General features: G+C 43.1%; 1 protein-coding gene across 2 annotated transcripts in view; it reads right to left on the bottom strand.

The window, feature by feature from the left end:
• DLGAP2 (DLG associated protein 2) overlaps positions 1-26,711 on the bottom strand; it is a 715,150-nt gene that overhangs the window by 612,381 nt on the left and 76,058 nt on the right. The window contains exon 2 of one of the 2 annotated variants that reach the window (XM_067722012.1): positions 10,081-10,182. The exons of the other annotated variant lie outside the window; for it this stretch is intronic. Coding sequence (XP_067578113.1) covers positions 10,081-10,095 — 15 coding nt within the window. The 5' untranslated portion in view covers positions 10,096-10,182. The remainder of the gene's footprint in view (positions 1-10,080; positions 10,183-26,711) is intronic. 2 annotated transcript variants of the gene reach the window in all.

The raw sequence follows: 26,711 nt of genomic DNA, 5'->3' as shown, positions 1-26,711 counted from the left end.
CCCATTCAACAAAAACGTCCTGAATAATAGTTCAAGGCCCTAAGAAAAGGCCAGGAAGCCGTCCTCAGCCCGTGTCTGCTCAGGATCTGTTGGATGCCCTACGACGATGGTGCACAGCGCCGCCGGCACTCACACGTTTCACTTCAAAGCCCACAAATGAAAGCAGTGTATCCGGGCACACCTCTAAACCCAGCCACGAGGCCTGTGAATTCCTAACGCGCCACCATCCACCAGCCCGCGTCCTGCACACGTGCAGCCTGACGCCGACCTCCAGGCAGGGGCTTGTCTCTGTGGGGCAGGCTCACAGGATGATGAAACGTAATTACATCCCAGACAGTTCTTAGCGTATTCACCAAGTAATTCAACCTGGGTTTCCCTGTTCCCAGTAACAAATCCTGTGCTTGGTTAGTTCATGTTTATTTAGGGCAACATCTTAACTACGTTTATATGCGTCACCTAAGAGGAAAAGTCCACTGCACTGGTGGTGAAATCACAAATCCAGGTCCGGCTGAGGGACCGTCAGCCCCAGTAAATAATTTTTTCCAGTACTTTGAAAATGGTAAAGGAGCTCATCTTACCTGTTATGCTCTGAAATATAGATAAAAGATGAAAAACTCACTTTGCAACTATTTTTCCAGGAAACGTAGAAATTTTGTTCAAATTCATGGTAAAGATAAAATCTCTAAAGAGGAACGCTAAATCCAAATTTATAAGATATTAGAAATAAATGTGGCAGCAGAACGATGGCGCCAGAGATGTCCACGTCCTACTCCCCAGGACTTGTGAGCACTCCCCGGCATGGAAAAGGCACTTTGCAGATGGGATTAGGTCCAGGATCCTGGGATGAGAAGATAATCCCACATAATCAAATATGTCCGTAAAAAGCAGAGAACAGAGAGGGACCCTCAGAGAGACTTCCCTATGTTGCTGGATTTGAGGGCAGGGTGGAGGCAAGAACCGGGACCCACACAGCACTTCTGGAAACTGGAAAAGCTTCAGAGGACCCACCCTGCGGACGCCTTGATTTCCGCCCAGTGAGACGGTGCCGGATTCCCGACCTACAGAGCTCTATGACGATCAATATATATTGTTTAAGCCAACAAGTTTGAGGTGATCTGTTACAAAGAAAAATCTGAATTCTCTCAGGATAAGCGCACTACGCTGACCCCAAAATTCCACGGATAACTGAGCAGTCACTGCTACCTGACATGTCTCTCACATATCTGCACAAATTACACGAGTACCATCAGAAAGAATAAAACGCCCTAGGAACATAGTAGGAAGAACTAGCTAACAGGCTGTCTGATCCCCAGTCCTACTCCTGGAATGACACGTGCCCTCAGAATGCTTACTGGGTTTGTGGCTGTGTCTTCATAATCCTCAAAGCCAGATTAACCGCTAACGTGTGGCGTCAGAGGGAACAGGTGTCCTGAAGATGGCATTTCATCACAAGGAACGGACTCAGGCCTGGGAGCCCCACCCCGCGGCACCCAGCCTGGGCCATTTCCTTCGTCCTAACGGACCCTACAGTGTTTTTCCCAAAGCATTTTGTTTAGGGATCATCAGTTCTTACACACACACACAGAGCTGTTATTACCCCAACAGGCATTTTAAAAAGAAAAGAAAAAAAAAGCTTCAACATAAACTTTTATGAAAAGAAATCGGTGGAAAAGAAGAGTGACCCCAATTAGCATTTTCCCAAAATACAGAGATAATCCAATATTGGAACAGGTAACAGCACCATTTCTCAGTAAATGATAGCACAACAGCTCATTGCCCTCTTAGTGGCAGAAATAAGTACAGCCTTTACTTTATACATAAACTACAATAAATCCAGAATTAGAGATTTGAAGGGAAAAATGAAATTAAAGTATTAAAGTAAAATAGAGCTGAATGTTTATGCAAAATCTGACAAAGGAAGGCTTTTTAAGCATGACACCAAAGTCAGAAATCATAAAGGAATACATTCCTCCATGACTGTACGAAAGTTTACTTCTTGCATAAAAAATTGTAAAGTTGACCATCAACAGACAATTGGTACATATATACGACAGAATACCACACAGCCATAAAAAAGAATGAAATAGTGCCATTTGCAGCAACATGGATGGACTGGACCTAGAGATTGTCATACTAAGTGAAGTAAGTCAGACAGAGAAAGACAAATACCACAGGATTATCACTTATATGTAGAATCTAAAAAGTAATACAAATAAATCTATATACAGAACAGAAATAGACTCACAGACACAGAAAACAAACTTGTGGTTACCAAAGGGGAAAAAGGAGGGGAGAGGGATAAATTAGGAATTTGGGATTAACACATGCATGCTACTATATATAAAATAGATAAACAACAAGGATTTACTGTATAGCACAGGGAACTATATTCAATATTTTGTAACTGCCTATAATGGAAAATAATCTGAAAAATATATATATACATATATATATAAAAAACTGAATCACTTTACTGTACACCTGAAATTAACACAATATTGTAACTCAACTATACATCAATTAAAAATTATAAAATTGAAACTTAAATGGCAATCTGAGAAGAAAAAATATTTGGATCATAAATATATGAAAAGAGTTAAAAGACCCAACCATGCAATTCACACACACAAAAGAGGAAAAAGCATATTCAACAGAACCACTAACCTAAGTAATAAATTAAATCGCCCATTACGTGTCACCTGTCAAACCAGTAATTATAAAGAGAATTTTAAAAGCAAATACTGTTAAGTGTGTAATCTTGGTGGGAAGGCAAACAGGTGCATTTTTCTGTATTGAAATACACACTGAAAATTTTTTAAATCTTCATACCTTTTGAAACGTTTTAACGCCAAAAATGTATTCTAAGGAAATAATAAAGTAACTAAATAGAGGTAATTCGTCCAAGCTGTATTCATATTACGAGAGAATTGGACATCATTGTCAACCTGAGAGGCTGGCTACATCAACTGAGGTGTACCAACCTAACAGTATTCATCTGTGGATAAAAACATTTTAACAGCTACGAAGTACACCACTATATGAGCAGACCTCAGTGGGCATAACCAGCCCACCCAGTTGACAATGATGTATACAACGGAATATTACTCGGCCACGAAAAAGAAGGAAATCCTGCCATTTACAACAGTATGGATGGACCTCAAGGTATTATGCTAAGTGAAATAAGCCAGAGAAAGACAAATACCACATGATCTCACTTATATGTGGAATGTAAAAAACAAATGAGCAAACATAAAACAGAAACAGTCATAGATACAGAGAACAAACTGGTGGTTGCCAGAGGGGAGAAGGATGGGAGGATGGACAACATAGGTGAAGGGGATTAAAAGACACAAACTTCCAGTTATAAAATAAATAAGTCACAGGGATGTGAGGTACAGCATAGGGAATATCGTCAATTATATTGTAACAACTTTGTGTGGTGACAGATGGTCATTGGTCTTATCATGATGATAATTTCATGATGTGTAACAATATTAAATCACTATGTTGTACACCTGAAACTAATATAATATTGTATGTTCATTATAACTCAATAAAAATAAATATTTTAAAATATTTTTATGAACAAGAAGAGTTGCTATAATATACTGTATTAATTTGTTAAAACATCTGTTATTGAAACAATTGGTATAATCATTTTATTAATATATCTTGTGGAGATATATATATATATAGAGAGAGAGAGAGACATAAAAATACATGGAAAGTAAACCAGGATAACAATGACCATCTCTGACCCAGCAATCCCACTCCTGGGCATAAACCCAGAGAAAACCATAATTTGAAAAGACATATGCACCCCAATGTTCACTGTAGCACTATTTACAGTAGCCAGGACATGGAAGCAACCTAAATGTCCATCAACAGAGGAATAGATAAAGAAGATGTGGTATATATATATATATATATATATATATATATATATATATACACACACACACACACACACAATGGAATATTACTCAGCCATAAAAAAGAACAAACTAATGCCATTTGCAGCAACATGGATGGACCTAGAGATTGTTATACTGAGTGAAGTGAATCAGACAGAGAAAGATAAATATCATATGATATCACTTACATGTGGAATCTAAAAAAAAGGGTACAAATTAATTTATTTACAAGACAGAAACAGAGTTACAGATGCATAAAACAAACCTATGGTTACCAGGGGGTAAGGGGCAGGGAGGGATAAATTGGGAAGTTGGGATTGAGATAACACACACTACGATATATAAAAAATAGGTAACTAATAAGGACCTACTGTGTAGCACAGGGACCTCTACTCAGTACTCTGTAATAGCCTATATGGGAAAAGAATCTAAAAAAGAGTGGATATATGTGTATGTATAACTGATTCACTTTGCTGTACACCCGAAACTAACACAACATTGTAAATCAACTATACTCCAATAAAAATTTAAAAAAAAACAATGACCATCTCTGAATCTTGTTTTGTTTATGCTAATCTCTTCAAGGTAAGATATAGTGCTTATATGATTTTTAAAAGAAGAGACAACTAACTTAACACAATTTACAATTACAGTGTTCACAATTTCTACAAGTAAGTCTCTGAACTAGCCAGAGAGAAGGTACTTTCACAAAGAATTTGTGTAATTTATTTTTAATATAAATTTACTTGCTGCTAAAACAGTTAAAATTATTTAGTTTAAAGGCAATGGATATTAGCCATCCTATGCCCAGGAGTCCTTGTAGGTAAGTGTGATCTTCCTGCAGATGTGAGGAGATCCAGGGCTCATGAGCATGGCCCCTCACTCACTCACGGGTGGTGGTGAAAGGAGACTGCAACGAGCCTGGCCACAGTCAAGGAAGGTTACTGACGCATCTGAGTGAGAGCCTGGGTCCCTACCGCCAAGCAAATGCTGGTTAACCTTACACATTCTGCCTCTATTTCATTCTGTAACATTAGAAACTGAATTCTCCACCAACACAACGGGTGACACCAGAGCCCTCCTGGCCTTCCTGCTGATAAAGGAGAAACGGAAGAACCCACTACTAGGTTTAGCCCCGTAAATAACCAACCCAAAGTGGACTCATGCATTTAATAAGGGAAAAAATTAGGTTTGTCAAAGTAAACACATTGTAAGAAATCAGGGGGCGTTCTAAAACCCTAACTAAAAACCAATGACTCTTTGCCCCCTGAAAATGAATAACATTTTAATAGACGGCTGCCTCTGGAAGCATAAGTCGATCATATATAGACGTTTAGGATCATAAATGGGTCCTATTTTGTTTCTCTTTCTCCATAACATTTGTCTCTGAGAAACACAGATCTATTTGTAGTTACCCCGAGGAAAGTGAATTTTCTTCTGCAAAATAAATTAAGTTTCTGAATTCATAATTATTGTGGCTTGACCTGGAACCAGGGCTAAGAACGCTTTCTATAATTTCTCTCACTTTAAATGAAACAAAATATCAAAGTGCAGCCTGATTGTTTCCTTGTCAGAACACAACAGAAATATAAATACTGTGCTAAACTCGGTGTGAGGGATGCAGTCACAGGAATTACCATGCATGTCATTACTTACGCTGAACCACTGTATCCATGAAACGATAGCCATTTGAATAATTCCAGTAGATTGTTTCAAAAACAGTTTACTGTCATCCCAAAAAGTGCAAATGTGCGTTTTAAATTTGCATGCAAACCCGCTCCATTCAATGTTCCTAAGAGCCCCCATGCAAAATTCTAACATTGAAGAGAAATGGTTCTATATCAAGATGATATGATCCCCGTATCTTTCTTATTCAGACTCTTGAAGATACCTAAGTACCATAGGTTAGACCATAAAAGTTAAGCAGGGTTTCTCAGCCTTGCCTCGTGACATTTGCACCAGATCATTCTCTGTTGGGGGGCATTGCAGGACGGTTCACATCATCGTGGCCTCAACCCCCTAGATGTCAGTAGCGCCCTCCCCCCAGCTGTGAAAACCAAAAATCTCTCTGGACATTGCCAGTATCCCATGGGGGCAAAAGTGCCCCGTTTGAAAACCACAGATATAAAGGGAGACAGAGGACCCCCAAGGCCTGGAAGGGGAAATTATCACCAACTTGACGCCAATAAGCCTGAAAACCTCAGGTGCTTCTCAGCGGGGCTGGGGGCTGACCTCAGCCCCTGGGGGCATCTGGCAATGTCCGGAGCCGTGTTTGGTGCTCACAGTCAGGGGGAGGGTCCTGGCATCAGTGGGTGGGAATGTGGAACGCTGCCCTCGTCCTTCCACACCCATGACAGCCCACCACAGAGAATTCTCCGCTCCAAAATGTCAATAATAGTAATGAGTGTCTTTTAAACATTATCCCTATATTTCCATGAATTTCCACAGTTAAAGTTCTACCCAAAGGCAGAATCTGACAAAACTGCCCTTTTCAGCAACTCTGCCTGTAAACTGAAGGCAAGGCAGCTGCCGTGCCGGGGCGCTGGGGGGTGGGTGTGGGGAGGTGCAGAGGGGGCGTCACAGGCCACTCTGGGGTTATCCGGGGCAGCAGGTGCCATGGAGGCTCCTCACGGGCCAGCTTTGCTGGCAGCTTCCGGAAATTGTCCCGAGAAGCCCGTTCCTCCAAGATTCAGTGTCTGCCGTGGACCAGGAGCCACACGTGGTCCCCTCCTCCCGTGGCCACAACACAGGCTCCTGGAAGCGTGGAGGCTGTCAGGGAGGCCCTGATTCCCGTCCCCAGGACTCTCTGGTCTGCCCTGTTAGGCGTCTTGGTCCCCAGGGAAGGACAGTCCAGCAGGGAGTGAGTTATCCATGGAAACACAGGGATGCCCTGTGGAGTGAGTTATCCATGGAAACACAGAGATGCCCTGTGGACTGGATCTGGAGGGGGAGTTAGGAGCCGCTCAGGCTGCTGGACCGACAGGTGGCAAGGGCATCAGTGGACCCACAGTATTAGGACGCAGCGGAGCTTCTGCTCCGAGCAAGGGCAGAGGGTCAGACCAGGGGTTCCTCTGAATCCCTCACTGGCACCACCACATCCCCTGCAAAAGCTCACGGGAGCCTGCAGAGACTCCCGCAGGTAGGACCACCAGGAACTCAGGCATCTGAGGCATGAAGCACACTCACTCACCCTCACCCGCAAAGTCAAGGACTCAGACTAGCAGAGCCACTGGCCGGGGCCAAGGGGACGTGGAGTGGGCAGGGGAGACGGGAGTTACCCTCACCCCCGTAGTTCTTCTTCGCTGTGTCACGTATACATCTATAATGAAACTAAAGCAACCTGAACAACCTGTAACCTAGTTTCCGAAAGGCTGTGTTGGCTGTAGTTAGTACACAGGGCCCAGAAACCAGGAAGGGGTCAGGTGGAACTCAGTGAACTTTGTTCCCAGACCCTGACTAGGAGTTAGACTGTGCGATGAGTGGGGTAAAAGTAAGCGTGTTTGCATTTTATACGGGACGGAGGCATTTACAACAGAGAGTGCTATTGGACAGCGTGGGGATGAAGAATGGGATCCACGGAGCAGACTCCAGCGGCGGCTCCCACGGGGCCGCCCAGCATCTCCAAATAGGCTCCCTGCATCTCTGTCACTTTCCCTCGCTGGGATCGACCCCTTCCCAAACGGCAACATGAGCACAAACATCAACAACAACAACAAAGGCGTTTTCCAGCCTTCCTGGCGGCCAGACGCAGGCAAGGTCCCCGGGTCTGGCCCCCGACCTTCCCTGCGTGGGAGCAGGCATCCCTGGAACAAGGCCTGTGCCCGGGTACCAGGGCATCTCCTCATCATGCGGGGCCCTGCAGCGGGGCTGACAGCCTCGTACAGAACATCTCTATCCAGCCCCACCAAAAGGTCTGTGATGTGCCTAACATCTCTTCTTTGCAATTAAGAACCCTACCTAATTCCTGGAAAAAATATGCAGCTGTCCTCGCTAGCTGCAGGGAGTTTGATTAAAGAGCTGATAAGAGCACCGAAGAGACATCATGCCTTGTCTTTGCTGAACCAGAGGGGGAAGCAGTTTTTTGAAAAGAGAGAAGAAAAGGCTTGGTCTCCACCCCAATGTTCATTGCAGCACTATTTACAATAGCCAGGTCTTGGAAGCAACCCAAATGTCCATCAATAAATGGATAAAGAAGATGTGGTACATATATGCAATGGTATATTACTCAGTCATAAAAAGGAACAAAATTGGGTCACTTGTAGAGATGTGGATGGACCTAGAGACTGTCATATAGAGTGAAGTAGGTCAGAAAGAGAAAAACAAATATCATGTATTAATGCACATATGTGGAATCTAGAAAAATGGTAGAGTTGAACTGGTTTGCAAGGCAGAAGTGGAGACACAGATGTAGAGAACAAACGTATGGACACCAAGGGGGGAAAGCGGGGTGGTGGTAGTGAGATGAATTGGGAGATTGGGATTGACATATACACACTAATACATATAAAATAGATAACTAATAAGAACCTGCTATGGGCTTCCCTGGTGGCGCTGTGGTTGAGAGTCCGCCTGCCGATGCAGGGGACACGGGTTCATGCCCCGGTCCGGGAAGATCCCACATGCCGTGGAGCGGCTGGGCCCGTGAGCCATGGCCGCTGAGCCTGCGCATCTGGAGCCTGTGCTCCACAACGGGAGAGCCCACAACAGTGAGAGGCCCGCGTACCGCAAAAAAAAAAATAAAATAAATAAAAAAAATAAAAAAGAACCTGCTGTATAAGAACAGAGAACTCCACTTTGCTGTACAGTATAAACTAACACAACATTGTAAAACAACTCCACCACAATAATAAAATAAATAAATAAATAAAAAGGAAAGAAAAGGCTTGGTCTCCTCAAGGCTCTTCCACAAAACTCCCACCAAAAAATGACTGTGTTCCGGGCTATGGAGACTGACACCCCATGTCAACATCTTTTTCTGAGAGCATCAAGAAGGTAAAAGAAGGTCTTAGGACACGGAGGTGCAGACATGTGAGGTGGCGCCAGGTGAGATGCATGAGGGGTAGAAGAGGAGGGAGGAAGGTCATCAGGGAGCCAGTGACAAGGGTCCACCTGAAATTTCAACATCGTTCATGCCTTAAATCTCTCCTGGAGTAAGAAATAAGATAGACTACAAATTGCCGCCTCTTCCTTTGAAAAACCAATGAAAGCCTCTATCTATAAAGGCTTCACTGATTATTTTATTCATTGGCATCAGGGGAAGTAAAAGGTCACACCTCTGCTCTCAAATACACTCCAAATGTGAGTGCAGATGGCTGAGTGGGCTGCGGCCCTCTGGGGGTTTCCTGAGAACACGCTGCCGCCCCAGGTGTTTTAGAAACGAACAGCAGTCAGATTGCCCCTGAAGGGACATCTGTGCCCCGTCTCACTCGCCATCAGTGAGTCTCAGACACACACGCAGAGCCACCGCCACAAACTCGTGGAAGCCCTTTATAAGCCTGGTAAGGTCATTCGACGTACCTGGAGAAGCCCCATTCCGGGTGTGAGGTTTCACCGCGGTCACACCCACGTGTGCCCGCAGAGCCCCTCCTCCCAGCACACATGTGACAGCACATGTGACATGTGACGCCAGCAGGACCAGAACCCAGATCTCATCTCACGCTCGCTCCCTGGATCTCCAGTGGCCCCTCCCCTCCTTCCCAACCACTACACACAAGCACCGCATTTCTGAGCCGCTTACAGACACGCCTCCATCTGAGCAGTAAAGTCCTCTGCTAGAAACTGCGAGACTGCCCCCTGGGTATTTACCCACCTCCACCACCTCCATCACCTGCATCACCTCCATCATTGCATCACCTTCATCACCTGCATCACCTCCATTACCTGCATCACCTCCATCACTGCATCACCTTCATCACCTGCATCACCTCCATTACCTGCATCACCTCCATCACTACATCACCTCCATCACTGCATCACCTCCATTACCTGCATCACCTCCATTACCTGCATCACCTCTATCACCTCCATTACCTGCATCACCTCCATCACTACATCACCTCCCATCACTGCATCACCTCCCATCACCTGCATCACCTCCATCAACACTACTACCAGCACCTCCCGCCGTGTGGACATGGCCCAGAGGATGAAAGGGGTCACACGGTACCTGAGCAGTCCCCATGGTGGCGGAGCCGGTGCGGGCCGGGTGTTCACGGGCAGCTGCTGGGAAACTGGGCTGCTACGGCCGGGCCTCAGATGGTGGGAAGGCCTATGATGAGGAATGGATAGAAATGGGGAAAACATGATAAAAAAGGGTAAACAACCTCCCCCATGGAAAAAGAAACATATGGAATGTACATTAAAAAAATGACACTGAGCAATAATTAAATCAATCTAGAACAGCAATATGGCAAGAATGAAATAGGCAGAGACGCTGTACATAAAAAATAACACCAGGTATTTTTAAATAAAACCGTGGAACCGAGAACCCTGTAGGCACCTACATCACGTGGGCATTATGCAAGTATTTCGATTTTCAAGCTGGATTTGAGGTTATGATAGACAGATTTCCCAACTTCAAAATATTCACCCAAAGAGAAATAATAAAACCATACTTTAAATTAGGGGTGATGATTCCGCATATAACTTGAGGATGGAAGCGATATTTGTGAACTTAGACTGGTTCTGCAAAGAGCCAGGCAGGTTCCAAGAAACAAAAGAACAGTCCCAGGGAATATTAATAATCGATCATTTTCTTTCCACGAAAAAAACGTGCTATCCCCAGATAAACTCAAACACAGCATTATTTAAAAAGAGGTGCTAGTTCATATACCTTGATAAATTATAAAGCCTCTGCCCTTTTTTCATCGCATACTGATACACGAAATCACTGTTTCCCCCAAAATGAACCAGATGAAAGAGGAACATGCATTTTTTTGAGAAGACTTGTTTATAACATCACACTGGAAAGTGTGCTGTGCTTTATTCATACTGAGCTTGTAGGAACACAAACGCTCACCCACAAAACACTTCACATGGCCCTGAAACACCGTGGTCACATCAGATTAATTTCCACGAATCCGGAAGAGCTGCATGCTGTACCCCATCTTCTGAAAATCCTGTTTTGTCAGCAAAAGCTCTGACCAACCACCAGTCTGATCACATGCTACTAAACGTCATGTACTTACTTTCAAAGGTACGATCCTAAAAAGTTGAGAAAATGAGCCATTTCTTACTGTAGCAAGCACCTGCCACAAGCACTGATTACAATACACAAACTGGATATCCACTCTTGGTCTCCGGTAACCAGTTAACACACATGTGTTGTGACTATCAATCTAAACTGTATATTAGTTCCAAGTTATTGAAGGTTAAAATGCCCGACCCTCCCAGAATTGACATCCGGCTCATCTGCTGGACTAATTCACTTACTGTATCACCAAGATCTCTCCATGTCAGCACACAGTTAGGCACGCCTCCTTTTAATGAACTTTACTGCATTTCACAGATACTGTGATTTTTACAAACTGAAGGTCTGTAACAACCCTGCATAAAGCAAGTCTGTTGTGTCATTTTTCCAACAGCCTTTACTTGCTTCATGTGTCTAAGTCACATTTTGGTAACTCTCACTATTTCAAACTTTTTCATTAGTATTGGATTTGTTACGGTGATCTGTGATCGGTGATCTTTGATGTTACTATTGTAACTGTTTTGGGCATCACGAACCTCGCCCGTGTAAGACGGGAACTGAATCGTTAAACGTTGTGTGTGTTCTGATTGCTCCACCGGCCATTCCCCATCTCTCCCTCTCCTCAGCCTCCCTGAGATACAACAGTATCGAAACTAAGCCAGATAATAACCCTACAAGGGCTTCTAAGTGTTCAAGTGAAAGGAAGAGGTGCACGTCTCTCACTTTAAGTCAAAAGCTAGAAATGATTAAGCGTAGTGAGGAAGGCATGTCAAAAGCTGAGACAGGCTGAAAGCTGGGCCTCTTGCACCCGTCAGCCAAGTTGTGAGTGCAAAGGAAAAGTTCTTGAAGGAAATTGAAAGTGCTCCTCCAGTGAACACACAAATGATAAGAAAGCAAAACAGGGCTTCCCTGGTGGCGCAGTGGTTGAGGGTCCGCCTGCCGATGCAGGGGACGCGGGTTCGTGCCCCGGTCCGGGAAGATCTCACATGCTGCGGAGCGGCTGGGCCCGTGAGCCATGGCCGCTGAGCCTGCGCATCCGGAGCCTGTGCTCCGCAACGGGAGAGGCCACAACAGTGAGAAGCCCACATACCGCAAAAAAAAAAAAAAGAAAGCAAAACAGCCTTATTGCTGATTTGGAGAACGTTTCAGTGTCTGGTTAGAAGATCAAATCAGCCACACATTCCCCTAAGCCAAAGCCTCATCCAGATCAAGGCCCCAACTCTCTTCAATTCTGTGAAGGCTGAGAGAGATGAGGAAGCCGCAGAAGAAAAGTCTGAAGCTAGCAGAGGTTGGTTCATGAGGTTTAAGGAAAGAAGCCGTCTGTATGACATAACAGTATAAGGTGAAGCAGTAGGTGCCGATGTAGAAGCTGCAGCAAGTCATCCAGAAGACCTAGCTAAGATAATTAGTGATTTTCAGTGTGGATGAAACAGGCTTCTCTTGGAAGAATATACCATCTAGGACTTTCATAGCGAGAGAGGAGAAGTCAATGCCCGGCTTCAAAGCCTCAAAGGACAGACTGACCCTCTTGTTAGGGGCAAATGCAGCTGGTGACCTTAAGTGAAAGCCAACGATCATTTACCATTCCGAGACTCCTAGGGCTCTTAAAAATTATGCTAAATCTACTCTGCCTGTGCTGTATAAGTGGAACAACAAAGCCTGGATGACAGCACATCTGTTTATAACATGGTTTACTGAATATTTTCAGCCCACTATTGAGACCTACTGCTCAGAAAAAGATGCTTTCAAAATATTACTGCTCATTGACAAGGCACCTGGTCACCCAAGAGCTCTGATGGAGATGTGCAATGAGATTAATGCTTTCAGGCCTGCTAATGCAATCTCCATTCTGCAGCCCACAGATCAAGGAGTAATTCCTACTTTCAAGTCTTATTATTTAAGAAATATATTTCATAAGGCTGTAGCTACCAATAGCTACCATAGACAGTTATTCCTCTGATGGGTCTGGGCAATCGAATAAAGTCAATTGAAAACCTTCTGGAAAGGAGTCTCAATTCTGGGTGCCATTAAGAACATCCGTGGTTCATGGGAAGAGGTCAACATATCAACATTGACAGGAGTTTGGAAGAAGTTGGTTCCATCCCTCAGGGATGACTTTCAGGGGTTCAAGGCTTCAGGGGAGGAAGGAACTGCAGATGTGGTGGAAACACAAGAGAACTAGAATCAGAAGCGGAGCTTGAAGATGTGACTGAATTGCTGCAATCTTGTGATGAAACTTGAAAAATGAGGAGTTGCTTCTTATGGATGAGCAAAGAAAGTAGCTTCTTGAGAGGGAATCTACTCCTGGTGAAGATGCTGTGAAGGTTGTTGAAATGACAACAGAGGATTTAGAATATTACAGAAACGATAAAGCAGCAGCAGGGTTTGAGAATATTGACTCTACATTTTTTTAATGTTGCTTTTTAAAAAATTCTTCTTCATATTCTTTTCCATTACCGTTTCTTACAGGATATTGAATGTAGTTCCCTGTGCTATACACTAGGACCTTGTTTATTGGCTGCAATTTTGAAAGAAGTTCTGTGGGTAAAATGCTATTAAACAGCATCACCTGCTACAGAGAAATCCTTCCTGAAAGGGTCAATCAGTGCAGCCAACTTCAGTGTTGTCTTAAGAAACTGCCACCCCAGCCTTCAGCAACCACCACCCCGATCCGTCAGCAGCCTCAACGTCAAGCCACGACCCTCCTCCAGCAAAAGATTACAATTCACTAAAGGCTCACATGATGGTTAGCGTTTCTTAGTAATAAAGTACTTTTTAATTAAGGTAAGTACATTGTTTTTTTTAGGCACAATGCTATTGCCCACTTAATAGACTACAGTATAGTGTGAGCATAACTTTTATATGCACTGGGAAACCAACAACTTTGCATGACTTGCTTTATGGCGGTGGCCTGGACTGGAACCCACAGTATCTCAGAGCTGTGCCTGTACTTAATTATCTTTTTCTTGCCTTGAAGACTCACAACTGGCCCTACAAATCCCTTACTGTGACGCATTTGTGTTGTTTCCAATTTCCTCCAACTGGTAACAATTCCGTATATATTTTTGATTGCTCTCAGTGAGTTTATGCAGAATAGGTTTCTATGAGTAGAATTACTGGGTCAAAGGATATCCACATTATTAGCCCCAAACACTGCCCAAACATTTGTACCTATTTACCCATCACATAGTATCAATTTTGTTTGTTTTTGCCTCTGTTGAAAAGAAAGTTTCTCATTGTTTTCATTGAGTTTCAGGGCCTTTTAATATGACTATTGATCAAATGTATTTCTGTATAAGTTGTCTGTTCCATAGATTAGCCTACTTCTTTGGGGTGATAAATTTTTAATTACCAAACAAGTATCTCTTTATAAATTCCAGAATTTTATACTTCTGCTCTGTAGGTTACAAACGTTTTATTTCATTGTCATTCATGTGTTAACTTCATCAATGGTATCTTGCAACAATTTACATGGGTTTAACATTATTTATGTGTCCAAATATATCAATCCTTTCCTTAACCGTTTCTGTGATTAGAAAGATCTTCCCAATTCCACAATTTAAGAGATATTTTCTATTAACTTTTCTTTTAGCCCGTCTATAACTATTTTTAATGACTGGAACTTTTTAAAATGTATTTGAAACTTTTTTGAGTTGTGAAATAGAAATTAATTTTTTTCTCTCCAATGGCAACCAGTTACCACAACAAATTGGCCAAATAATCCATATTTTCTCCACCAACTTGAAAATGCCACTTAAATAGAGAAGTTTGTTCTGCAGATCTGTCTACCTTCTGTAGCATTAGAATGAGATTTTTCTCTCCAGTAGACCAGAACTCCCACCATTCAGATTTTTCTTTAAAACTCTTTTTTGGACAATCTTGTGAATTGATTCTTCTAGTTAATTTTATTATCCCTTAATTAACTCCTCTCTCCCCACCTTTATTGCCCTTCCAAACAGGATTCTGACTAACATTACAGCGTACGAGAGCACATGTATGTACACACATGCACACACATGCACACCTGAAGGGAAGTGATGTGTTTCAGTACTGAGTTTCCCACTACAGTGTCTCCCTATACCAAGCACTTGGTAATGTCTTATGTCCTTTCCAAGCATTTTATCACTTTTTCCCCTATAGCCCTCATCCATTCCTGTTTTATCCCAAGGTATTTGGTAGGGTTTGACGTTTTTGAGAGTGGACCTCAAAAACAAAATTATTTTATGGTGTGCACTATAAGGATTTTTATTTATTAGTTTTTTATGTGACCTATATAATCAATGTTCCTACTGATCTAGCAGATTTTGGATAATATCTTCCATTTTTCACTGAAATTAAGTCTTGATTTCCAATACTTTATCTCCTTTATTTTCCCATATAACCTTAACTAGAGACCCCAGAATAATATGGACTAATAGTGATCATTCTGACATTGTTACTTTGTTCCATATTTTAGTATTTCCTCCATGACTACCATGCTTGCTGTGGTTTCTGATTATATTCTTACCCCTGTTGAGAAAGGTTCCTGCCAATGCTCTTTCACTTAGAATTTATCATAAATGGCTACTGTATTGTTTCAAGGTCTTTCAGTATCTAGTGATACAACTGTATGTATTTTTTCTTTTTTAACATGTTCATCTTATTCATTCCCACAATAGAGATTCTATTATTGAAATAATCTTAAATTTATGGAACAGAGCCTACTTGGTCTTATTTAATATACAGTTAATTCAATGTGCTGTTTATGAAATTTACATTTACACTCTTAAGTGAAATTAGCCTTTTTCTGATCCATTACTACATTATGGGGTTATTCATTATAAATAAATTATTTATAATTCATTATAAAAGAGTGATGCTTATTTCTCTGAAATAGTTTAGATAACATAGAATTATCAATTCCAAAAAGTTTCTGTAGAATTTACCTATGAAACTGAGCCAGTGCCTTTCATAAAAGCACATTTATGAAAAAATTTTAATTTTCCCATGGCTACTGTTCCAGTCACATTTAATAACCTTTGTTGAGTCAACTTATGGCATTTATATTCACCAAGAAAACCAACAATTTCATCTTGATTTTCCAACTTCTCAGCAAAAATGTCTACAGATTATCATATGATTTTCTTTTAACTTTATTATTTGTGATTCTATCACATTTTCCATCTCGAATTCTTTATATTCTTGAATTTCCTCTTTATTTTCTTTATTAATCTTGCCCCAAGTTTATTCTCAGTACATTTTTTGCATGTTCTTGTAAACATCACAGAACTCTGTATTGTATTTAATCCAACCTGAGAGTCCATTTTTAATCTTTTTTTTTTTTTTGGCCACGCCACACAGCTTGCGGGATCTCAGTTCCCCAACCAGGGATTGAACCCAGGCCACAGCAGTGAAAGCCCAGAATCCTAAGCACTAGGCCACCAGGAAACTCCCTGTTTTTAATGTTTGAGTTTTGCCCATTTACATTTATTGTGATTACTGATAAACTGGAACTTATTTTGTCCTGATAGTTCATGTTTAATTTAATGTTTTTCGTTGTACATTTCACTATCTTATATAGCAGAGGATATATACTATCTTACATCCCCAACCTTTTTGGCACCAGGGACCAGTTTCGTAGAAGACAATTTTTCCACAGCCGGGGTGGGGATGTGATGGTTTCCGGATGATTCAAGCACATTACATTTATTGTGCACTTTATTTCTATTATTATTACATTGTAATAGATAATGAAATAATTTTACAACTCACCATAATGCAGAATCAGTGGGGGCCCTGAGCTTGTTTTCCCTTGCCACTCACTGATAGGGTTTTGATATGAGTCTGCAAGCAATTGATTTATTATGGTCTCTGTGCAGTCAAACCTCTCTGCTAATGGTAATCTGTATTTGCAGCTGCTTCCCAGCACCAGCATCACTGCCTCAGCTCCACCTCAGATCATCAGGAATTAGATTCCCATAAGGAGCATGCAACCTAGATCTCTCGCATGTGCACTTCACAGCAGGGTTCGAGCTCCTGTGAGAATCTAATGCTGCTGCTGATCTGACAGGAGGTGGAGCTCAGGCGGTCATGTGAGTGATGGGGAGAGACTGTAAATACAGATGAAGCTTCGCTCGCTCACCTGCCGCTCCCCTCCTGCTGTGCAGCCCGGTTCCGCTACTGGTCCGTGGCCAGGGGGTTGGGGACCTCTGTTGTATAGGATTTTCATTGTACTTTCTTTGTACCTATATATTTTATTTCTCCCTTAAACGTTTTAACATATGCAATTATATATGTTTTTCTAGCAAAGCCATCAATTAACCAGTATCTCTAACATCCTCTTGAACAAAACAAGGACTTCAGCGCTACGCTCTCACTTTCCCAAGTGTAGACTTCCCTCCCCCATACCACATCTGCTCTGATATTACCGTTATGTGGATTCCAAGTATGGTTGCTTATCAAACAAAGAGAAAATGTATTCCTCATTCTAAAATCAATACTCATAAATGTGTCTTTGGTATTTTTGCTCACATCTTTCTGGGTTAATTTTTCCTCATCCTCAAAAACATGCTCCTGTTTTTCTTTCAACATGGTCTCTGTGGGGTCAAATGTCCAAGTCCTTGTATGTCTGAAAACATCTCTATTTCACCTTCAATATTGAATGACAGTTCGACTAAGTATAGAATTCAAGAAATTCAACAGATATCTCCAGGCACCTATTGTTCCTGTTGAGACATTTCTTGTCAATCAGTACGCAAGTTCTATTTCCTAGACCAAGTCTCTCAGGATCCTGTCTTGACTCTGGAGTGTGTCATGTTTCACAATGATGGTTTTTCTTTGCCTTTATTCCAGCCTCGCAGGTGGTTCCATTTTTCAATCTGAAGACCGTTTTCCTCCATTTGGGGAATTAACAGCCCTTTGATCACAAATACTGATTAACCACCTTTTTTTTTTTATAATTCCCTTCTTTAGCATTTTTGCCTTTTGGATCCAAGTACTGCAACATTAACTGTGCTTCCTCATGTTCTCTCTTTACCTTTTTTGTGCTTAATTCTAGGGAATTCCTTCAGCTTGATCTTCTAGTGCACTGAATTGTTTTTCAGCTATGCTTGACCTGTGACTACTGAGTTTTCATCTCAAGGGCTATCATTGTTATAATATTTCTACTTGGTGCTTTTATATAATGACCCATTCTTGCTTTACAGGTGTTCCACATGGCATATTGGTTAAAAACACAGGATCTGAAGCAAAGGTTTGAACCCAGGAGCCTCTCTTTACCAGTAACACATCCTCTGCATGCCCGTCTCCTAATCGGTAGCTGCTGATAACAGGACTTACCCCATGAGGCAGTTATAAGGGCTAAGTCCTTATTACTCATGTAAAGTCCTCAGAACTTCAACAGAAACATCTTAAGAGCTCAGCGATAACACAGGAGTGGTCTCTGGGGCCAGTAACGTACTTTGGCTGTACGAACCCATCCACCCTGCTTTTCACTGCCTCTACTGATTTTAAGGGGAAACGAAACTAAATTCTACTCTAAAATTCTTCCTTTTTCATGGCATCTGCTCCTGCTTTGCAGATGAAATGGGAAATCTCCCTTCAAAGACATATGAGGGCTTTTTCTAAGTTCTCTTCTGGTTTCTCCTTCAGGAGGTCACCATTTATAACTCAGCGTGTTTTGCCTGTCAAGTGACGATTGCCTTCAAATGGCCTAGATTTTACCATCTACTCACCCTCATCCTTCCACAGTCCAAGCAGCCTGAGTCCGGCTTCTGGGCTCCAGAAAGTGGACAGGCAGGCTGCCACTGAGAAGGATGACAGCCATCCCGAGACTGATTAGCTGGAAAAGTGTGGGCCCCACACTTGGTGAGGCAAGGAGGAGTCTCAGCGTCCCAGGCTCTTATGAGTGTTCACAGCTGGGGGTGTGAGAATGTGCCCCCCCCCAACCCACTGGGCCCGGGTTGCAGAGGGAAAATGTTCGGGTCGGCAGAGCAGGCCGCAAGGAAGATCCGATCAGCAGCATCTGTGGGCTTTTAGGCCCTAAACCTCCTGTAAACGACACCGTGTAATTTTCATATAAACTTAACTTTCCATTTTTATTCCTTGGTGCTAAAAGGAATAGGATTTAAGAAACGTAACACACACACGCGCGCACGCTTCAAGAACAGAAAGCAGACCGTGGTTCATATTTATATTTTACAAAAAGTATTTTCCCTAATAGAAACAGATGAAATTATAGGAACCTACTTTCCAAATCACAAAATAACATTTTCTTAATTATATCATACGCACACAAGTATAAACATTATACCAAATATTCTCTACCTAATTTATGATATCCATAATTATTTCAACTGGCCATCCTAAAATGTCTCAGGTTTTTTTACCCTCTAAAAAGGAATATAAACCACTGTGCTATGCATGTGATAACAGGAACTGCAGATCATGTATGTTTGCTCTCTTGATACTTTAATAAGATGAGAAGGGGACTTCCCTGGTGTCCAGTGGGTAGGACTCTGCATTCCCAGTGCAGAGGGCCCAGGTTCCATCCCTGGTCATGGAACTAGATCCCACATGCATGCTGCAACTAAGAGTTCACATGCTGCAACAAGGATCCTGTGTGCCGCAACTAAGTCCGAGCACAGCCAAAATAAATAAATAAATTTTAAAATAATAATAATAATAATCAGATGAGAAAATGTAGAAATTTCAAGTTCTGTTTAGTTGGTTAAAAGGCAATCTCTTTTTTTTATTGGTGGCTTGTGGGATCTTAGTTCCCCCACCAGGGATTGAACCTGCTCCCCCTACAGTGGAAGGGCAGAGTGCTAACCACTGGACCACCAGGGAAGTCCCAAGGTAATCTTGATTCAAGATAGTACTGAAATAAGAATACCTTCTATGGTAGCTAAGAAGAGGTTATGGTAAAGCACAACCGAACACAGCAATGACACGTGTGTTCTACTTTTCTCATTTTGTCCCTGATACGATACACAGATATCAATCATTCCTCACTTGGTCCCTGCAGCCAAAGCCAACATCCTCCCCATTTTCCAACAAACTTGAATTAACTGCCTTCTCCATATCCACAGACAAGGGAAGAAAGCAGAGCCTGTTCCCAGAGATGTATTCTAAGTATCACAATGAGGCGAAAATAATTCACTCAATATATTATCATTTCTGAACAGAACTTATCATGTTTCGTCCAAGCATCACATCAGAGGCGAGTGCCCATGTTTAGGGAACAAGATCATCTATTAAAGCTTTAAGAAATAAACACGTCTCAATAGATGCAGAAAAAGCTTTGGACAAAATTCAACACCCATTTATGATAAAAACTCTCCAGAAAGTAGGCATAGAGGGAACCTACCTCAACATAATAAAGGCTATATATGACAAACCCACAGCCAACATCATTCTCAATGGTGAAAAACTGAAAGCATTTCCTCTAAGATCAGGAACAAGACAAGCATGTCCACTCTCGCCACTATTATTCAACATAGTTTTGTAAGTTTTAGCCACAGCAATCAGGGAAGAAAAAGAAATAAAAGGAATCCAAATCGGAAAAGAAGAAGTAAAGCTGTCACTTTCTAAAGATGACATGATACTATACATAGAGAATCCTAAAGATGCTACCAGAAAACTACTAGAGCTAATCAATGAATTTGGTAAAGTAGCAGGATACAAAATTAATGTACAGAAATCTCTTGCATTCTTATGCACTAATGATGAAAAATCTGAAAGGGAAATTAAGGAAACACTCCCATTTACCATTGCAACAAAAAGAATAAAATACCTAGGAATAAACCTACGTAAGGAGACAAAAGACCTGTATGCCGAAAACTATAAGACACTGATGAAAGAAATTAAAGACAATACAAACACATGGAGAGATATACCATGTCCTTGGATTGGAAGAATCAACACTGTGAAAATGACTATACTACCCAAAGCAATCTACAGATTCAGTACAATCCCTATCAAACTACCAATGTCATTTTTCACAGAACTAGAACAAAAAATTTCACCATTTGTATGGAAACACAAAAGACCCCGAATAGCCAAAGCAATCTTGAGAAAGAAAAACAGAGCTGGAGGAATCAGGCTCCCAGACTTCAGATGATACTACTAAGCTACAGTAATCAAGACAGTATGGTGCTGGCACAAAAACAGAAATATAGATCAATGGAACAGGATAGAAAGCCCAGAGATAGACCCACACACCTATGGTCACCTTATCTTTGATAAAGGAGGCAAGAATATACAATGGAGAAAAGACAACCTCTTCACTAAGTGGTGCTGGGAAAACCGGACAGCTACATGTAAAAGAAAGAAATTAGAACACTCCATAACACCACACACAAAAATAAACTCAAAATGGATTAAAGACCTAAATGTAAGGCCAGACACTATAAAACTCTTAGACAAAAACATAGGCAGAACACTCTATGACATAAATCACAGCAAGAGCCTTTTTGACCCACCTCCTAGAGAAATAGAAACAAAAATAAACAAATGGGACCTAATGAACTTAAAATCTTTTGCATAGCAAAGGAAAACATAAACAAGATGAAAAGACAACCCTCAGAATGGGAGAAAATATTTGCAAATGAAGCAACTGACAAAGGATTCATCTCCAAAATTTACAAGCAGCTCATGCAGCTCAATACCAAAAAAAAAAAACCCAATCCAAAAGTGGTCAAAAGACCTAAACAGACATTTCTCCAAAGAAGATATACGGATTACCAACAAACACATGAAAGGATGCTCAACATAACTAATCATTAGAGAAATGCAAATCAAATCTACAATGAGGTATCACCTCACACCAGTCAGAATGGCCATCATCAAAAAATCTACAAACAATAAATGCTGGAGAGGGTGTGGAGAAAAGGGAACCCTCTTGCACTGTTGGTGGGAAGGTAAATTGATACAGCCACTATGGAGAACAGTATGGAGGTTCCTTAAAAAACTACAAATAGGGCTTCCATGGTGGCGCAGTGGTTGAGAGTCCGCCTGCCGATGCAGGGGACACGGGTTCGTGCCCCGGTCCGGGAGGATCCCACATTTCGCAGCGCGGCTGGGCCCGTGAGCCATGGCCACTAAGCCTGCGCGTCCGGAGCCTGTGCTCTGCAACGGGAGAGGCCACGACAGTGAGAGGCCCGCATACCACACACACAAAAAAAAAAATCAAAAAACTACAAATAGAACTACCATATGACCCAGCAATCCCACTACTGGGCATATACCTTGAGAAAACCATAATTCAAAAAGAGTCATGTACCACAATGCTCATTGCAGGACTACTTACAATAGCCAGGACATGGACGCAACCTAAGTGTCCATCGACAGATGAATGGATAAAGAAGATGTGGCACATATATACAATGGAATATTACTCAACCATAAAAAGAAATGAAATTGAGTTATGTGTAGTGAGGTGGATGGACCTAGAGTCTGTCATACAGAGTTAATTAAGTCAGAAAGAGAAAAACAAATACCATATGCTAACACATATATATGGAATCTAAAAAAAAAATCGTTCTGAAGAATCTAGGAGTAGGATAGGAATAAAGACGCAGATGTATAGAATGGACTTGAGGACATGGGGTGGGGGAAGGGTAAGCTGGGACGAAGTGTGAGAGTGGCATGCACATATATACACTACCAAATGTAAAACAGATAGCTAGTGGGAAGCAGCCACATAGCACAGGGAGATCAGCTCGGTGCTTTGTGACCACCTAGAGGGGTGGGATAGGGAGGGTGGGAGGGAGACTCAAGAGGGAGGAGATATGGGGATATATGTAAATGTATAACTGATTCACTTTGTTATACAGCAGCAACTAACACAACAATATAAAGCAATTATACTCCAATAAAGATGTTTAAAAAATAGTAATAAATATGTTTAATAAACAAAGGGTATAGAAGATTGTCATGTGGCATATGTCGTAAATAAGGATTATAGAAAAACAGTTTACAGCGTAATGAAGCTTCATTTACAGAATGTATTTCAAGAACAATAGACAGCAAAGAACTAAGTGTGAAATCCAATTATCGGCGCATTAGGCACTTACAACTTCATATTTGCAATTGTTTTATAATCACTGTACTGCCATTTGCATAAGATGTGTAATGGTGTGTACCAGATCTGTACTCTACATTCTGCTTCATATTTTAATTAATGACTAAAAAGATAATAAACAGCATTTCAGTACAAAATGCATTTTGGACAGTATTAACTTATCAAGCATTACAAGAATCAGTGATATTGGAGGAACTAAAAGACAGCGGCCAGGGCTTCCCTGGTGGCGCAGTGGTTGAGAGTCGGCCTGCCGATGCAGGGGACACGGGTTCGTGCCCCGGTCCGGGAGGATCCCACATGCCGCGGAGCGGCTAGGCCCGTGAGCCATGGCCGCTGAGCCTGCGCGTCCGGAGCGTCTGCTCCGCAACGGGAGAGGCCACAACAGTGAGAGACCCACGTAATGCAAAAAAAAGAAAAAAAAAAAAAAAAAAGACAGCCGCCAGAGGTGGACACAGCAGAGCAGCACTGAAGCCCCGACGTCCCGCAGAAGGCGAGCCGGTGCTCAGAGACGCCGCACGATCATGGGTAGACGCATTTAAAGGGCTTGACAGCGGATCAAATTAAACCCCGATTTTTCCGCAGGACTGACCCCCACCCAGAGGAGGCATCTGGGCACAAACCTCAGCTGTAGCTCCAGGCCCAGAGCGGAGGCCCCGGATGGGGCGTCACCAACCACAGACACAGGGTGCTGCGCACAGTGGTCTCGCCGGCGGGTCAGCCAGACAACAGAGCAGAGCTTCCGTGCCGGCGATTGCGGAGGACGAACGGTGACCGTCGTGCAGACACCCCCACACACGCGCTCGGGCTGTGCCCTCGGGGGGCGTCTGAGGACAAGACAGACATCCTCTGAGGGGACTATGAGTTCTATTGATTTCAGGCCCCTTAACTCACAGGGGTGGACACACTCCAACTCGCAACATAATGAAGAAATTGTATCTGTAATCCCATGTTCCTTCCCAATGCTACACCACCAAGGAACCACTTAAACTACACAGGATCACGCTGTGTAAGAGAGACTGAGAACACGTCTGAGCTGATGAGACAAGCCGCACTGCTGTGAGAGAGACGATGGACGGACAGAGGGAAAGAGAGAGAGAGAGAGAGACACATGGACAGACAGACAGACATAGGGAGGCAGAGACACACAGAGAGAAACACAGGGAGACAGAGAGACATAAAGAGACAGTGACAGAGGGAGATAGATAGGCAGACAGAGAGACAGGGAAACAGAGAGACAGAGACAGATGGACAAATGGAGGGGGAGAGAGAGACACACACATGGACAGACAGACAGACAGAGGGAGGGAGACAGAGACACACACAGAGGGAGACACACACAGAGAAACACAGAGAGACATAGAGACCCAAAGAGACAGTGACAGACAGAGATAGATAGGCAGACAGAGAGACAGGGAAACAGAAAGACAGAGACAGACGGACAGATGGAAGGGGAGAGAGAGACAGACACAGGGACAGAGACAGAGAGAGAGACAGACAGAGGCAGAGAGACCAAGAGAGACAGAAGCAGAGACAGAGAGGCAGAAGCAGAGACAGAGAGACAGAAGCAGAGACAGACAGACAGAGAAAGATGCAGAGACAGAGAGACCGAGAGAGAGCATGAATATAGACTTACTCTCAGCAAGTTACAGACGCCAGTTATTTCCTTAGCAGTAAAAAGTTAGACCAAAATAAAGGGTCTAAGAAAAAGTCAAAAAATTAATGGGAAAGTTTCAAACAGTGACGAAGAAGCTGAATGAAAGCAGTTGTTGACAACACTTTCCGGAGACACTTTGGGGACACACTTTTTAAGGGGATTTCCACAGTAAAGCAGTGACCATGGGCCCACACAATGATATAGAAAATACAGATAAATTTTGAGGAAGAAATCCTGATAGATTTGAAAGGTACTAGGCAGCTAAGTATTAAGTACAAATGTCATTACCGGGTAAACGAGGTGTTTCTGTCACAGAGAAACTGTTGGTCCATGGTTCGAAGGCTTAGGGAAGGGCAGGGGTCTACAACAAGGTCATGAGCGTCGTCCGCCTAGGCCGCCCTGGGACAGCTACACGCCTGCACTTTGAGAAACCCCACCTCTCAGCAGTCAGTCACCCTGCGGAGGACACGATCAGATCCCACCCGGAAAGGTGCACACACCCCTCCCTGTGGGTCCCGGTGGGCAGCCCCATGGTTTTCCCCTGGGAAGGGGGGGCACCCATTCCCTCTGAGGGGAAGCGCCCTCCCCGTGCCCCCCTCAGGGGTCCCAGCAGGACCAGGAGAATGTCCTGCTCATCAGAGAGGATGAATCCCACCCACACCCTAGGCCTGGGGTCTCTCCTCCTTTGGGGGCACCCACCGCCCCTCACCTGCCCGGCACACACAGGCCCTTCCCGTTGAGATCTCCGTGCATGAGCTCACCCCACACCTGCCCACCACCAGGCGCACACATGGCACTCCATCCACGTGTCATGGCAACAGCAGGGGTCCAGTGTGCCAATCCCATTCATCTGACACCCAGGGGCCCTGTGCCACCTTGTAACACAGAAGGCACGTGACCTTCTCCAACACTCACGACAACCAAGGGTGGGAAGCACGCCCACGACTGGACAGGAGAAGTTGGGATAGGGGAGCGAGACATGGTATGTCCACAGGAGCCCTGGCCGGGACCCCGACTCGGGTCCCTGACCTCAAGGAGCAGGGAGCCTCAGCGATGCCCTTGACCCCAGGGAAGCTCCCCGTCCCCTCCACCTCGTGTGACAACGAGGCGCAGCTCCCAGCCCCTCCCCCATCCGTGGGTCCCTCCTCTGCTCTTTACTCATCCCCCCCGTCCCTTCCTTAAAGTCCTTTTAGCCACTGTTGTCTTATTTCAAAAGCAGCCCCAAGCTCTAAAGGTAAAACGGGAAAGCTAAGAAACTGCCTTTTGGTTACGGGGTAAAAGCAACCAGAGGTTGTGCGGGAAGCAGATAAATATATTATGGCTGTTACCCTGTTCCTCGGGCTCTGACAAGCATAAAACGAGAGACAGAAACAGAGACAGCGAGAGAGGGAGGATAAGATTGAGAACATCTCCCCTAACATCAGCAGAGGCGAGTCTAGGGTTTAGGGAGAGAACACAAATACTTAGCGCTACCGGCCCGCTGGGCAAACCCACAGTAACCAACGTCTCTCACAAAGAAAGGAAAAATGACTATATTTAAGAGAGATAACCAACAAGGAGCTGCTGTACAGCACAGGGAATTCTTGCTGAATATTCTGTAATAAGCTAAATGGGAAAAGAATCTGAAATAGATACATGTGTATGTATAACTGAATCACTTGCTGTACACCTGAAACTAACACAGCATTGTTAATTAACTATGCTCCAATATAAAGTAAAAAGTTTAAAAAAAGAAAGTAAAAACGCCCAAAACAAGAAGCACATGAAGGATCCAACATCTGAAGAAGCTGCTGAAATTCTGAGTCAAGAATTATTTGAGGTTCTCCATCCAAGGCAGCAGATCCAGGGTTCAAGCCTGTGCCTGTTACAGTCATAACAAGACTGTCCATCCTC

The sequence above is a fragment of the Pseudorca crassidens genome, chromosome 21, assembly GCF_039906515.1.
Source record: "Pseudorca crassidens isolate mPseCra1 chromosome 21, mPseCra1.hap1, whole genome shotgun sequence".
Classification (NCBI taxonomy): domain Eukaryota; kingdom Metazoa; phylum Chordata; class Mammalia; order Artiodactyla; family Delphinidae; genus Pseudorca; species Pseudorca crassidens.
The sequence above is the reverse complement of the archived record's forward strand: the minus strand, read 5'-3'. Positions and strand labels throughout refer to the sequence as shown.